This window comes from Vanrija albida (assembly GCF_041260175.1).
Source record: "Vanrija albida strain AlHP1 chromosome Unknown contig_1, whole genome shotgun sequence".
Taxonomy (NCBI): domain Eukaryota; kingdom Fungi; phylum Basidiomycota; class Tremellomycetes; order Trichosporonales; family Trichosporonaceae; genus Vanrija; species Vanrija albida.
In genome coordinates, this window is record NW_027191420.1 from 369,688 (window position 1) to 384,105 (window position 14,418).

General features: G+C 64.7%; 7 protein-coding genes across 7 annotated transcripts; 4 read left to right on the plus strand and 3 right to left on the minus strand.

Moving 5' to 3' along the window:
• Positions 1-159: 159 nt before the first annotated feature.
• PRN1_1 (RNA pol II transcription cofactor) lies at positions 160-1,160 on the plus strand (the record flags this gene model as incomplete). The annotated part of the gene is made up of 2 exons (XM_069348823.1): positions 160-404; positions 443-1,160. The coding sequence occupies 2 exons, from the start codon at positions 160-162 to the stop codon at positions 1,158-1,160; spliced, it is 963 nt and encodes a 320-aa protein (XP_069212367.1).
• A 582-nt stretch (positions 1,161-1,742) lies between these two features.
• On the plus strand, positions 1,743-2,692 carry Q8F55_000169 (uncharacterized protein; the record flags this gene model as incomplete). The annotated part of the gene is made up of 2 exons (XM_069348824.1): positions 1,743-1,939; positions 1,978-2,692. The coding sequence occupies 2 exons, from the start codon at positions 1,743-1,745 to the stop codon at positions 2,690-2,692; spliced, it is 912 nt and encodes a 303-aa protein (XP_069212368.1).
• A 306-nt stretch (positions 2,693-2,998) lies between these two features.
• Positions 2,999-4,091, minus strand: Q8F55_000170 (uncharacterized protein; the record flags this gene model as incomplete). The annotated part of the gene is made up of 3 exons (XM_069348825.1): positions 2,999-3,004; positions 3,060-3,773; positions 3,819-4,091. The coding sequence occupies 3 exons, from the start codon at positions 4,089-4,091 to the stop codon at positions 2,999-3,001; spliced, it is 993 nt and encodes a 330-aa protein (XP_069212369.1).
• Positions 4,092-4,621: 530 nt separating this feature from the next.
• Positions 4,622-7,858, minus strand: SFB3 (COPII coat Sec23p-Sfb3p heterodimer component; the record flags this gene model as incomplete). The annotated part of the gene is made up of 4 exons (XM_069348826.1): positions 4,622-4,698; positions 4,745-6,219; positions 6,258-7,197; positions 7,234-7,858. 4 exons carry the CDS (start codon positions 7,856-7,858, stop codon positions 4,622-4,624), a joined length of 3,117 nt encoding a protein of 1,038 aa, XP_069212370.1.
• A 229-nt stretch (positions 7,859-8,087) lies between these two features.
• Positions 8,088-8,771, plus strand: BET1 (protein transport protein bet1; the record flags this gene model as incomplete). The annotated part of the gene is made up of 4 exons (XM_069348827.1): positions 8,088-8,095; positions 8,131-8,488; positions 8,524-8,580; positions 8,616-8,771. The coding sequence occupies 4 exons, from the start codon at positions 8,088-8,090 to the stop codon at positions 8,769-8,771; spliced, it is 579 nt and encodes a 192-aa protein (XP_069212371.1).
• Positions 8,772-9,265: 494 nt separating this feature from the next.
• Q8F55_000173 (uncharacterized protein) lies at positions 9,266-10,100 on the minus strand (the record flags this gene model as incomplete). Its single annotated transcript, XM_069348828.1, has 3 exons — positions 9,266-9,354; positions 9,402-9,763; positions 9,817-10,100. 3 exons carry the CDS (start codon positions 10,098-10,100, stop codon positions 9,266-9,268), a joined length of 735 nt encoding a protein of 244 aa, XP_069212372.1.
• Positions 10,101-12,004: 1,904 nt separating this feature from the next.
• Q8F55_000174 (uncharacterized protein) lies at positions 12,005-13,935 on the plus strand (the record flags this gene model as incomplete). Its single annotated transcript, XM_069348829.1, has 10 exons — positions 12,005-12,194; positions 12,231-12,234; positions 12,288-12,296; positions 12,329-12,421; positions 12,456-12,508; positions 12,541-12,661; positions 12,694-12,943; positions 13,003-13,127; positions 13,164-13,600; positions 13,637-13,935. The coding sequence occupies 10 exons, from the start codon at positions 12,005-12,007 to the stop codon at positions 13,933-13,935; spliced, it is 1,581 nt and encodes a 526-aa protein (XP_069212373.1).
• Between the last annotated feature and the right edge of the window lie 483 nt (positions 13,936-14,418).

Genomic DNA, 14,418 nt, shown 5'->3' on the forward strand with positions numbered 1-14,418 from the left:
GCTCGCTGGAGTCGATTCATACAAACTGAGAAAGATGACCAAGATGTCGAAAATGCCACGTGAGTCGCCTGAAAGATAAAAACGATGGCAGGACGTCATAAAAGTGTGGTGCCAAGTGCGTCAACAAGTCCGGCTCTCAACTTTGAACCACCGCCCACCATGGCAGAAACAGAAACAGCAGCACCACCACCACCCCCTCGCACCTCGCGCAAGGTCCAAAAGTCGATGGCGGCGTTCGAGACGGCCGAGGGCGTCGGCGCCCGCGTCAAGCGGTCGGTCGGCACGCCCGGCATGTGGAACCCGTCGCCGTTCTTGATCCTCGACTGGGCGACGGTGGAGCGGGGCGCCGGCTTCCCAACGCACCCCCACCGGGGGATGAGCACGCTGACCTGGGTTCTCGACGGGTGAGTGGGCGCCGTGCCCGCACCAAAGCTGACGGCAGCACGATGCAGCACGAGGACTTTCTGGGCAACAAGGGCGTGCTGGGCACGGGCGACGCGCAGTGGATGACGGCCGGCCGCGGCATCGTGCACTCGGAGATGCCCCTGTTCCCCGAGGACGGGCCGGGGACGGCAACCTCGCTCCAGCTGTGGATCGACCTCCCGGCCGCCAAGAAGATGGTCAAGCCGAGCTACCAGGACCGCAAGGCGTCCTCGATGGGGCGCGCAGCCTGGGACGGGGGGAGCGTCACCGTCGTCGTGGGCGAGGTGTGCGGGGCGAGCGGGCCCATCAAGCCGACCGGAGCAGACGGCATGCTCTTCGCCGACTTTAGCCTCGAGCGCGCCGGCGCCGAGGCGTGGGCAGCCGTCGAGCCGGGGCACACGGCCATAGTCTACGTCCTCTCCGGGACGCTGCGCATCGGCGAGACGACGCTCGAGGCGCACCACGCGGCCGTGCTCAGCGCGGGCGAGGACGAGACAGGCGTGCTCCTGTCCAAGCCGTCGGGCCGGAAGCCGACACGCGCAGTGCTTATTGCCGGCAAGCCGCTCGACCAGCCCGTCGTCCAGCAGGGCCCGTTTGTCGTCACGAGCCGCGAGGCGGCGGCGCAGGCCGTCAAGGACTTTCAGGCCGGGCGCAACGGGTTCGAGAAGGCGCCTGGGTGGGTCAGTGAGATTGGCAAGAGTGCGCGGCCGGGCGGCGGGCGGCGGCGGCGCGACTAGGTAGTGGCAGGCATGCATCTGTAGCATAGGCGTGGGGTGGGGGGGGGGGGTGGGGCGGAGGCCGAGAGCGGTCGCCGAGGGGCGGGGGTGGTGCTGTCGGCGGTTGCTGCCGGCGACCGGCGTCCACGAGCGCAGGCAGGCAGACTGACGTCGCCGCGATACCGAAGCCGATGCCGGCGCCGGCCCTCAGCACCCCGGCGACCGCGACGTGCGCATGCATAAAGAGCAGAGACGGTCGCCTCGACATCGCACGCACCCCGCTCAAGCCCCGCCACCACCACCCCACCTCCCCACCCCACCCCTGATTGGCTCGGAATGGCCGGCAGCCGCGCCCCGCCCCCGCATCCCTCGGCGACCGACAGCCGGCGGCGTGCAACAGCAGCGACACTTACACTCGCCCTCGTCACCCTCGGCGCCGTCGCAGCAGGTCTCGTGAGTGGCGGGGGAGGACAGGCGGCTGGACTCATTGCTAACGCCGCACAGTTAAAAGCTCGCCATCAGCCAGGCGCATCACATCACCTCCACCTCGCCCTCCACAACCGCATCCTCCCACTTCCTCACCCCCACCCTCACACCCCCGCAATGTCCAACTACTCGCCCCTGCACGCGCTGCTCGACTCTGAGCGGGCCGGCGCGGCGCCGAAGAGCGCGCCCGTCGCCGGCGACGCAGAGGAGGAGGTCGTCCTCGCCGCGCCTGCGCACACCCACGCCCACGGCCACGGGCACGGGCACGGCGGCGACGCCTGGAACGGAGAGGAGTACCTCGCCCGCCCCGGCCTGTAAGCTGTCGTACCGTTGCCTCCAGCTAACCCCTCAGCAAGGAGACGGCCAAGATTTCCGCCGAGGCCGTGGCCCACGCGCTCGCCGAGTCCGGGCTCGACGACGAGGCGACCAAGAAGCTGTCCCTGCTCGAGATCGGCGCCGGCGTCGGCTCGGTGACCGCGCACTTCGCCAAGGCGTTCGAGCACGTCCACGCCATCGACACGAGCGCGAATATGCTCCTCACGTTCTCCACGCAGCCGGTCAGCGTGCGCAAGAACGTGACGCACACGCTGCACGCGCTCGGGAGCGACTCGCCCGCGGCCTTCGCGCGCGGCCTCCCCCAGCCCAGCCCGACAGAGGAGGAGCCGCGCCGCTGGGTCCTGCCCCACCGCGAGCGCTTTGACGTCGCTGCTGCTAACTTGGTCGTGCACCACGTCGACGACTTGGACGCCTTCTTCGCTGGTGCCGTTGGTATTCTGCGGGACGGCGGCAGGCTCGTCGTCACCGAGTTTGGCACGACCGAGGACGGGCGCGACCCCGCAAAGGAGGCGCGCGATGAGAAGGCTCAGGCTGAGGGCAAGGCGCCCGCCGGCACCGTCAACGGCCCCGGGCTGTTCCACCACGCCTTCTCGCCCGAGCAGCTCACTGCCCTGTTTGAGAAGTACGGCCTCGTCGACGTCAAGGCCGGCAGGAGGGGCGTGCTCCCGTCGATTGTGACCGGCCGCGAGGACATCCCCCTCGTCTGGGCCGTCGGCACTAGGAAGTTGTAGCGAGCGACACCGACACCCTCGGGGTATGATTATGCATGTGCGCGGGCCACAAGTAGAAGAAGTATCATGCAAGTACAGACGGGCGGTGGGTCTTGGGGCGGGTTGAGCGGCCGGCGTGGGAGTTGGCGTGGAGCGAGTGGGCGGAGACGTGATACGCGCCGCTCCCTACACGGCCCTCGCCCCGACCCCGCCCTTCTCCCCGCCATAGAATATGCAGCTTTACACATTGTGCGTTTACACACGAGGGTGCGGCGAGCTCGTACAGGTGAACAGTCGTACAAGTCTCGAGCCGTGCCCATTACACACTTAGATCTGCGAGGGTTAGTCGGGCACCCAATGACTGCTGCTCCTCCGAACCCGCACTCACTAGAGACAACTCGAGCGTCCAGACGCGGCGCGCCCACACCTTGACCGGCATCGTCTCCTTGGAGGTGCTCGACTTGGGCACCTCGACCTCGACACCGTCCCACCAGCACTTGCGCGCAGGCTTGCGCCAGAAGAGCAAGAGCTTCTGCGCCGTGCCCATCTGCTTGTCGTCAATGATGGGCGTCGTAATGTCGGCCGGCGCGCCCGGCGTGCCAGGGTGGATGATGCCCGTCTTGAGGAGCACGAGGGCCATGCTCGAGATGACATTGCGCGTCGGCTCGCACGCGCGGAAGCCCCACTCGTCGTCGCGGTTGAATCCGCTCATACAGAGCATGTCGATGAGGTGCTGCTCGGCCATGTTGTTCTCCTTGTTCACGTTGCGCTGGAGGGCGGTAAAAATCTGGCGCTTGGACGCCAGAGCCTCGCCCGCCGCGCGCTTGAGCGCCCGCAGCTCGTCATTCGCGAGGCCCTGCTCGTCGACGCGCGCCAGCGCACCAGGCGTCGTGATGGAAAAGTACTCGAGCTCCTCGCGCAGAACAATGATGGCCTGCTTGGTTAACAGCGGGTTCTGGTTGATGTCCGAGTTGGGGTCGGTCGGGCTCGGCGGCATGGCCTGCTGCGCGTGGAAGAGGCCTGGCGTCGTCGGCGTGCCGTAGAAGGCCGACTGGGCGTCGGCCCAAAAGTCGAGGATGTAGGCAAAGCAGTCTGGGTCAAACTGCACAGTCAGCGCCGTGCTCGTCTCGAGCCTCCGCCAACTCACGTCGACGGTAAACACGCCGTCGTCACCGCCCTCCCAGCTGGCCGGCTTGCTGAGGATCAGGCCCTGGGGGAAGAGGGCGAGGAGCACGCTCTCAGGCAGGAGCATGAGCGTCTCGCGCTCGACGAGGAACAGGCGGCCCCGGAGGTCGAGGTTGAGCTGGCTCAGCAGCGCCTGGTTGGTGTACATCTGCCCGCCTTGGGGGTATGACGCGGACACCGAGGTGATGGGGTTGGTCGACGGGGCCACCGACGTGATGGGGTTGGAGTCGGACATGGTGGTGGGGTGGGGGATGCGGTAGGGGGGACGGAGGAGGTGATGTGAGGCGAAAGGGAAGGCAGACGGGTTACGCCTGGCGAGTCGAGCCTGGCTGCCGGGTGTTGGCGAGGGGCGGCGTCGACAGCGGCGGTGTTTTGGTGAGAATACCTCGTGCGAGTTTTGGCGATGACGATGCGCTGTGAATGAGCGTGGTGGTCTCTAGGATTGGGGTGCGCGCGAGGAAATGAGTCGAGTTGAGAGATGAGAGAGTGTAGAGCACAAGTCGATGGATGTGCGGCGGTCGTCGTTGTGCTCGGCGGCGGCGGTGGGGGCTCGCGCGGGGCATCAGGCGCGTTTGGTCCCGTCCCGCCTCCAACGACGTCCGTCCCAATGAGGCAAAATACAACACATGCAACCGTCTGCAGCGACTTCAAACGTCCAACAAAAGCATCCAGATGCATATGCTGTCGTGACAAGTTGCTTGTCGAGCCCTCGGGAAACGAATCCTAGTCTAGTCCCACCCACCCCCCCATACCTCGCCCCGCGACTTAGCTCCATGGCGCCTTCCAACCATCGCTCTTGCCACTCAGCTCGTTGGTAATCGCCTGGTGCGCCGTCATGAGGACTGGGAACGTGTCAGCATTGGCCGCGAAGCCCACAGGCCAACTTACAATCAGCGTAGCTCAGCGCATCGTTGTTGCTGTCCTCGATGAGCGAGTTTGCAAACTCGAGCTCGAGGCCGTCGCGGTCCTGGCGGACGATAAGCACTGGCAACGAGTGGCCAATGATCCGCTCCAGGTGGGTGAGGAGGTTGCGGACCTGCGTGGACAGGAGCGTAGGGAGTTTTGGCAGCTGGGTGATGCGCGTGTCGAGCTCATCCAGGTTCTCAACGCCATACAAGTCGTCGAGGACGCGTGGGTTGACGGCAGCGCCGAGCCAGACCATGGCAATCTCGCCGTTGGCGAGCAAGTAGGCGCCGTCGGCCACCATCCACTGGTACGAGGCGCGCATGAACCTTGGGATGCGGAGGCGGCCATTGGGCCCAGGGAAGCCAGCCGTGTCCTTGAGGTCGTGGATGGCGAGGAGGCGCGGGTAGAGCTGGCTCAGGATCGCGGTGGCCGATGCCGACTTGGCCGAAATCTTGTAGTGCGTGCGGACATCGGCGACGACGTTGCCTCCCTTGAGGGGCTTGGACTTGATCATACACAATGTGTACAGCGGCAGGAGCTTGAATCCCTCGGGAAGGATGAGCTGGCCGGCCTGGACTGCTGGTGCGCAGTGTTTTCTGTACATGAGGAGAACGCGGTTCGCCCGCTCAATCAAGTGCTTGCGAATCTCCCTCAATCCCTTGTACGGCAGCTGAGCAACAGCCTCCTTGTACAGGGTCGTGACGCTCGCGTCAAAGTCGGCAAAGCGGAAGACGTTGCCAATGAGGCTCGAAACCGGGAGCGACATGTTGAGAACGCGTACTCGCCGCTCGCCGCTCGCGCTGGTGTAGAGGGTTGCGACCTGAATGTAGGACAAGTCGCGGTCGTTGAGGCGGTGGCCCTCGTGGCGGATGGTCGCGGTGAAAGCCTTGGACTCGTCCAGGGTGCCAAACTCGAGGTCGGTCATGGAACGCTGGTAGAAGTTGCCAGTGTGCTCGCTGATGCGCAGACCGTTCGAGCAGCGGACGCGGACAGTGGCATTGTACGCCGTCTCGGCGACAACCACACGCTTGATTTCGTCGCTGATGATCTGCCTGTCGCGGACTACCTCGAACCTGGGGTGGAAGAACGTCTCGCCACCCGTCACGATCGACAGCGCACCGACCGATGCCAAGTCCATGGCCTTGTCGGGGAAGACAAAGGCGTTGACGCCGACACCAGCCTCGGCAAGCTCGTCACCTGTCGTGCGCCAGAACGAGTCGCCGGGCTGGAACAGCGCCTTCTCCTTGTCCGTGCCAGCAAGGTTGATGTCGTCGCGAGGCTTGAGCTTGCCAGGACCAATCTGAGGCAGTCCACCCAGGAAGAAGTTGATCTGGCCACCGATGTGGCGAAGTCCATCGAGTGATCCCTTGATGGCGGCTCCGATCGCACACGCAGTTCCCTCGGGCTGCCTCTCGTACATGTCGGGGATAAGAGTAAGGAGGGCCTCAACTTGTGTTCTGCAGTATTAGCGTCGAGCCTCACCCGCAAAGCTCACCTCGACTCGCTGGGGTCGACAAGGAACCCGCCAGCCAGGGGGCAATACACGTCCTCGAGGTCGGGGACAACCAGCAGCTGCGGGCCGTCCAGCGCAGCCGAGACGTTCCAGAATCCGACGTTGTCGCCGACAGTGACGAAACCGACGCGCTCACCGGCGCCAATGACCTCCTCGTCGGTATCGTCGCCTTCCGTCTCCTCGGCACCGGCCGGCTTGGAACCAAACAATGCCTTGCGAATGCCCTCACACACGGTGCGGACCACGCCGCGCTGCACGGTGCTGGCCGACACGTCGAGGATGAACACTCGTCCCAGTGGGGCGGGGCGGCGGAGGCGGCGGTCCTCCTTGTGGGCAGCGGCGCCTTTGTGGCCTGGTGCGGGCGTGTTGCCCCGCGTCGGCGTCTGGCCCAAGCTAGACTGGAGCGCGCCGAGCAGGTCTGCACCCGTCGTCGCGAGGGCATCGGCCGTGTGGTCTGGCACGTCGAGAATCGACCCAGAGGGCTGGACGGACCAGTAGTCGCGGGGCACGGCAAAGTCGACGGTACCGTGAAGAAGCTCGGGCCTTTCCTGGTGATCCAGCCTCGTTCCCGTCGGTGCCAGGTGGGAGAAGTACGCCGCTGGCACCGGCGTCTCGGCGCCACAGAGGTTACACGCCCACCGACGACCGCCGTCGGTGAACCGGACCCAGGGGTTGATGTACGCGCGGCACTTGTCGCACCTAGGTGGCCCGTCGTCCTCGGCACCGCTGGGCGCGCGGGGCGCGTCAAAGGCGCTCTCCCCAGCCACAAAGTTCGACACGAGGGGTATAGGCGCCTCATCGTAGCGAAGCTGCGCAAATGGCTGGATCACGAGCGAGAAGGGGAGCCCTGTCGTGTCGAGAAGCGCGGCCGTCGAAGGGATCGTCGGGAGGGTGGGCCTCAAATGGCGAGGGAGCGAGTTGCCTGTCGTTAGCGGTCTCCCTCAACCACCGCACCCACCCTGGTCGATACCCCGGTAGTCGGTCACGGCCAGCGGTATCAATCCATGCGTGTCGCACGTCTGGAAGTCCTCGTCATCGTAGAGGTTCTGGTCGAGCTCCTGCGCCTCGATCGGGTCGGGCATCTGGCTCGGGTCGACGCGGATGCGGGGGCCGCGCAGCTGCGGCCCGGCGCTGTGTGGCGGCGGGGGGATGTGGTTCTCGGGCGGGTAGTTTGGCGTGTGCTGCTGCTCTGGCGGCGCGAGCTGCGTGCGAGGATGCGACGTCGGGTGGGCGTTGCCGCTGGGCTGCTGGGGCGGCGCGTACGGGCCTGTCGGGGCCGGCGCGCGCTCGTCGCCCGAGGGGTGCATCTGCGGCCCGGCGGGGTTGACGTACGGCTGCTGGTACCCCTGCTGATAGCCCTGCTGGTATCCCTGCTGCGCGTAGTCGTGCTGCTGGGCACCGCCGAAGGCCGGCGCAAACGTCTGCGGCTGCTGCTGCGGCTGTCCATGATGCGGCGGGTGCTGGGCCGGCCCCTGCCCGTACTGTGGGTTCGGCTGCGGCGCCGGCTGGTGCTGCTGCCATGCGTCCTGCTGAGCCGGCGCAGTGAGGCTGGGGTCCACTGCGTGCCGTGATCGAGGCGCCATGATGCGTGTGTGTGGGTGCGACGAGGAGTGGAAGACAAAGTCGAGATGGGCCTAACCCGGTGACACTTGTTCTCGACACGTCGTCGCCGTCAATGACAGCGCTGGAAAGTCACAAGTCCACATCGACGGAATCAAATTTCCCACCCATGACCCACTTGCTCGGCGTCATGACGGGTCATCCACGACGCATCCCTCGACATCAACTCCTCATCCTCAAACAAACCTAGCAATGAGCGGGTACGTGCCGCCCAACGGACGCCGCTGACGCCCAGACTGAGCCGAGTCAACCGCCGCCTCGACGCCGACAGGCCGAACGGCACGCCCTCGCCCGTGCTCCTCCCGCCGTCGGGCGGGCCGTCGTCGGGGCGCGCGAGCCCAGGCGGGCCCGGCTCGGGCTTCGCAGCGCAGCCCTACGGCGCGGGGCCAGGCTCGGGCTTTGCCCCCCCCAGCGGCGGCCGCGCCAGCCCGTTCCCCAGGCCGGGGTCAGGCGCCAGCGCGTACTCTGAGAGCCCGTTCGGCGGCGGCATGAGCTCGGGCGGCGCGGGGTACACGCGCACAGCGTACGAGCTCGAGCAGCACAACGACGACCGGTTAGGCGGACTGCTGGGCAAGGTGGACATTCTCAAGAATGTGGGTGCCGAGCGTGGGGCGGTGCTGACCTCCAGCTCACCGTCGGCATCGGCAACGAGGTGCGCGATGGTAACCTCGAGCTTGCGGGCATGGTGGGTGGCTAGGTGGGGCGCCGCTGACCGGTCAGAACGACACGTTCGGGTCCACGGGCAACCTCCTCAGTGGGACGTGGAAGCGCATGACCAAGATGGCCAAGCGACAGGGGTCCAACTGGTGTTGGTTCATGGGCTTCCTCTTCATCGTTCTCTGGATCTTTGTCATTGTCTGGTTCTTGAGGCGGTAGGCAACGCCGCGGCTGCCTCGGATACGACGACTCGAGCTTTCACAATGTCGCGCTGTGGACAACACGGCCCGCCGACCTCTGTACACTACATGCATCCCTAATCATTTCGAGGCAACCCTACTTTGAGCCCCACGGAGCAGCACACACCATTCATGAGCTGTCTACTTCTATGTGACGGAAGTCCAATAACACGAACGAGACCAGACCCACGACCAGACCCACGACCACGAGACATACCTTGGCAGACACACGGTCGTCGTCTGGCAAACAATGACTCAGCGCATAATACAGAGGGAGGGGAGGGGACAGGGGTGGAGGGTTCGTACGAGTATAGTTGTTTTTTACATTGGTTGTTGCAGGACACGAGCCACTGTCGCCCGTGCCGCCGCATTGGATCGGGACCCGACGCTCGGGCAGTACTGTGGGGGTGAACGAGTGAACGACGGGAGACACGTCCGGCCTTTGCCTGTCGCCCAGAGTCCAACCGACGCCGTCTAGTCGACGTTGCCGCGCTCAAACTTGTGCTTGCCCACGCGCTCGTAGTCGGTCATGGGCTTGCCAGAGTTGTAGACGCCTACCCTGCCTTGGAAGAGTCAGCACCGCCCATACCCCGTCCGTAACCACACTCACCCGTCGCGCTCTCGCTTGTCCGGAAGACGCTCTTGCCCTCGAGGCCAGCAATGAAGATGCCCTTCTTCTGCGCCTTCTTGCCAAACTTCTCCCAGGCGTTCTGCTTGCCACGCGCCTCCTCCGACTTGGCCTTCTGGCTCTCCATCCACTTTTCTCCCTTCTTCTTCTTCTTCTCCTTTTCGCGCTCGCTCAGGTCCTCGTGCTGGCGCTTGCGCTCCACAGGCTGGGGTATAGGCGCTGTGGGGTCGTGAGGGCGGAGCGAGGTGACGGGGACGTTGGTGGACGACGAGTAGCCCTTGAACGTGATCGTGTACAGCGGCGAGTCCTTCGATCCGACAACACCGTTAATGCGTGCGGGGTACCTGATACGTCAGCAAGCGCACCGGTGCCAGAGCAGAGCCCGCACCATACTCACCACTTGCCGTCCTTTGCGTACTTGGCCATGCAGTCCATGCCGGCCTTGTACTCGCCCTGCTCCTGCCAGTTCAGGTTGCTGCCCCCGCTGCCAGAGTCCTTGGCCTTGGACTTGCCCTTGCTCGACTCGCCCTTGGGCGCGCTGGCTGCGGCGGCCTGCTCGGTGAGGCTGATGAGCTCGAGGAACTCGCTCTTGAGGTTGAGCAGGTCCTCGTTGTCCGGGTCGCCCTCGAGCTGGATGTTGACGAGTGCGAGCTGGTCGCGGAAGGTCTGGAGGTCGTCCATGCTGGGTTTCGCGTGCAGGGGGTAGCTAGGGAGGTGCAAAGGCTTTTGTTGTTGTTGTTGTCGAAGTGTGACAAAGATGTTTCGACATTGTTGGGTGGCGACAGCGACAAGTGCAGCGCCGCGCGCCGCCGCCAGGTCGGAGAATGGAGGAAAATTGGCCATGTGGCAACACGTGGCAGGAGGGCAGCAGAGTGGCATGAGGCACTGGGCATCATCCCAGCCAGCACGATGCATGTCCTCATCGCCCAAGCTGGACTCTGGCCCATGGCCCAGCTACAACTTGGATGCATAGGTGTGCAGCTTAAGAGTCAAGTTCCATAGACTGCAAGCTGGTCCGAGATAGGCGACATACACCAACGAGCTAACAAGAACCAACCACACCTCGCCTCCTCACTTGCAAACGACTGCGCTGGCAGTCCCTCGCCATGCATTGCAACAGCGGTATGGATACTGTACTTGAGATGTGCTGGTCGACTCCCTGCTGGAATCTCTGCAGGGGGCGTCCATAGTAATCTGTAGTGATGCTCGTCGACACTTATAGCAGCTCTCTCAGCCGAGACCCGAAGACGACAAGGCTGACAGCTTAAGTGTGCAGACGTACACGTTCCGTCGCCTTGGCTCCTTGAATCGGCGTGATTCACCCTCGATAGGAACCGTAGACCACGGAATCATGCCCTCTACCTTGCCCTCGGTGACGATCGTCGAGGACTCGCCACTGGCGGTAAATGTGGGAGGACCATTCGGGCAACGGAGACGTTGTGGAGCCTCCCCATTGCCAGTGTCTCCAGTTCGCTTGTAGAGGCTTCACGTCTGTACGACGATGGGGAAGGAGAGAGTCATAAAACCTGGGCGGTGAACCCAAGCTTTGTCCGCCGGACACTACACTTCGGTAACACCTAACTTAGTGAACCGTATCCCCCTCGAGGCTGCCAGGATAGCATGTCTAGCTCCCACAGACGGGACGCACTTGCCGAGCAGCTGAACAGTAACTGAACAGTGAGCGTTCGTCATTCTAGGGCACGAGGAGGGCCTCCCGGACTAGGGGGCGGCACGAGCCGCGAATGCAGGAAGCCGGCGCATTTCCAGACCTACCAAGGGCCCTGGCCTCGGAAGGACGTGTAAGATCGTCCCAACAGAAGAAGTAGACACTGGGGCGAGCGCATGCCGTGGCGCCAAAAGGGATGCAGCTACTGCATGTAGCCGTGACACCTTGCGAGAGACCCCCCGCTGAGCTGTTAGACACTACCCAGTGTTGATTGACCGGACCCCCGGTTGAGCTGTGTGGCACTGCCCCCTGTGCTGGTACTCACTCGGGATCGAACCGTGGTCGCTCGCAGACCGAGCTGGTCAAAGTGGCTTGCCAACTACTTAGGCGACGACTCCTGTCGTGCTTGTACGTGGCTCTTCTTACTGCATACGATCAGACCCAGCGGACTCTAACCCTCCAAAATCGCATCCATCGCCCCCGTCCCGTGGACACGAATAGCCCAGACCCCCATGCACCGGCTACTCGATACTCGATGCTCGGAACGCAGCCGATGCGATATGATATGACTGGCTGGGCGGAGCCTGGCTCGGCGAGCGGGTATCGCGTATTTCAGGGTGGCGGGGGAGGTGGCAGGTCGCAATCTTCGTCCAACTCCCCACTGCCTCCGACGTGCATCGACCCTCGTATACGCGACAAGGCTCCGACCGGCCCATCACCCCGAGCAGCGTCGCTGCCGTCATGTGACACAGCGCGTATCTCCACATCCCCGCGGCGCCCCAACAGCCTCGCAGTGCCGGCGGAAGTGAATGTGCTCGTCGGAACGCAACCTTGCTATTGTTGGTACACCCGGTATCCGACGATCTGATCTGATATAAAGGGGCGCAGTGCGCCAAGAGAGCAGCACAACACCGCTGCCATGTCCTCGCCAGATACCAAGACTGCGCGCTCCAGCACCGACGAGAAGGCGTCGACCCCGTGCGTCGTGACCACGCTCGAGGTCGAGGCCCGCTCGACAGTCCACGACGACGGCGTCGTCCACCTCGAGCGGCGCTTCAGCTTCATGGCGTGCCTCGGCATGGCGTTCATGATGCTCAACAGCTGGACAGGTTGGTACTCTGCCGAGCGGCGGCGCTGACGCCCAGGGATGTAGGTGACGCGGGCATGTTGACGCGACGATACTCACCACACCCCTCGCGCAGGTCCTCGGCGTAAGTGTCCCTGCCGGCCCCACTGACGCCAGCCTCAACCTCGTCCTCTCGTCCGGGGGCTCCGTGTCCGTAGTCTACGGCTGCATGGTGTCCGCGCTCGGCGCGTGCGCCACCGGCCTGTCGCTGTACGTCTGCCGTCGAGGCGCCCGCTGACCCCAGCGCCGAGCTGTGCCACGTCTACCCCGTCACCGGGGGGCAGTACGACTGGATCTGTAAGTGGCCCCCCGGGGTACAGCTGACACAGACATCCTCGCGCCGGCGCGCTTCAAAGTCGGGCTGGCGTACGTCGTCGGCTGGCTCGCGTCCGCGGGGTGGTGCACCCTCCTCGGCATCTGCGCTGCGTACTGCGCCTCCATGATCCCTGGGTGCGTGGTCCGTCGAGCGATACTGACGCCAGATTTGTCGGCCTGTGGAACCCCGACGTCGAGATGACAAAGTGGCAGATCTTTCTGCTGTATGTGCTGTTCGCGGCGCTCGGCTTCAGCCTCAACACGTTTGCCGTGCGCCTGCTGCCGATGGTGGAGAAGACGGCCTTCTACTGGGGCGTGGTGGGCATCATTGCCGTGAGCGTCACCGTGCTGGCGACGGCCGCGCCGAATTTCCAGCCGCCCAAAGCCGTCTTCGCGACGTTTACGAACGAGACGGGCGTGAGTGCCGCCTTGAACTAAGCCAGGCTAGGACGACTGCTGACCCAACGCCCGCCCAGTGGCCCTCCGGCGTCGCCTTCCTCCTCGGCATGATGCAGAGCACGCTCGGGCTCGCGGGCTACGACGCCGTCACGCACATGATGGAGGAGATGCCCGCGCCGTCCAAGAACGCGCCCAAGGTCATGTGCGTTGTCGTCTTGACCCCGCTGACTGACCGCAGCATGCTCGCAATCTCCATGGGCGCAGTCACCGCCTGGCTCTTCCTCGTCATCCTCCTGCTCTGCGTGCAGAATCTCGAGGAGGTCATGACCTCGCCCATGGGCCCGCTCGTGACAATCTACCTCCAGGCGACCAACAGCCGCGTCGCCGCCACCTGCCTCCTCCTCTTCAACTTTGTCGCCGTCGTCTTCATGACCCAGGGCGTGGTCACCGTTGCCTCGCGCATGTGCTGGACCTTCTCGCGCGACCGAGGGCTCGGGCACGTGTCGCCCTTCCTCGCGCCGGTCCACCCTACGCTCCTGGTCCCCGTCGGCTCGCTCATCTTCGTGCTCTGCGTGTCCGTGGTTATCGGGTGCATCTACCTCGGCTCGGACGTGGCCTTCAACGCGATCGCCGCGTCCGGCCTCACGCTCGTGCAGCTCAGCTACCTTATCCCAAGTGAGTCGCTCGCTCGGCCGTGCTAACGTGACGCAGTCCTCATGGCCTTTATCCGCGGCGAGGCGGCCTTTGAGGGCCAGCCGCGCACCTGGTCGCTCGGTCGCTACCGCCGCCTCGTTAACGGCACGTCCATCGCCTTCCTCATCGTCACGTGTACGTTCTTCTCGCTCCCCCCGTCGCTGCCCGTCACCGGCCCGGGGATGAACTACGCCGTGGTGGTGCTGGCGACGGTCGCGATCCTCTCGACCATCGTGTGGTTTGTCGACGGGCGCAAGCGGTACTATGGCCCGACCGAGCTCGAGACGCGTCTGGCCGAGGGGCGCCGGACGTGGTGAAGGGGGGGGGGGGGGACCGACGTGGTGAGTGTGGAGGGAGGAGGAAGGGCCGTGGTTGTTTTTCTTAGTTGTACTTTGAGGTCATGAAGGTTGTCAGTCCGAGTCTTCGCGGCTCGGTGTCTCTGCGATGCAGGCGGCCCGGATTCGGCGTTGCGTCACGTCAGACGCATAACCCCACGACGCCGTCCAGCATGTCCAAGCCGCTGTCGTCGCCGTCGGTCTCGGTGTGTGAGTAGACGAAGTGCAGATGGCTTTCAGCGTGGTGGATTTTACGAGGCCGCTTTACGTCGGTTGCCGGCGTCTTGCCGGCCCCGCACTGCCGGTCCTGTCTGTGCCGGACGCCTGGCCGGTGCACAGACAGCGCGGCGTCGGCGTCGGCGTTGGCAAGCGGCTGCCTCCTCCTCCCCCGGCCAGGCGAGCTCTTATACCGTGCCCCGCAGGCTCGGCGCCGCCCCCGGTATGCATGGTTCGGCCCGCCGCCGA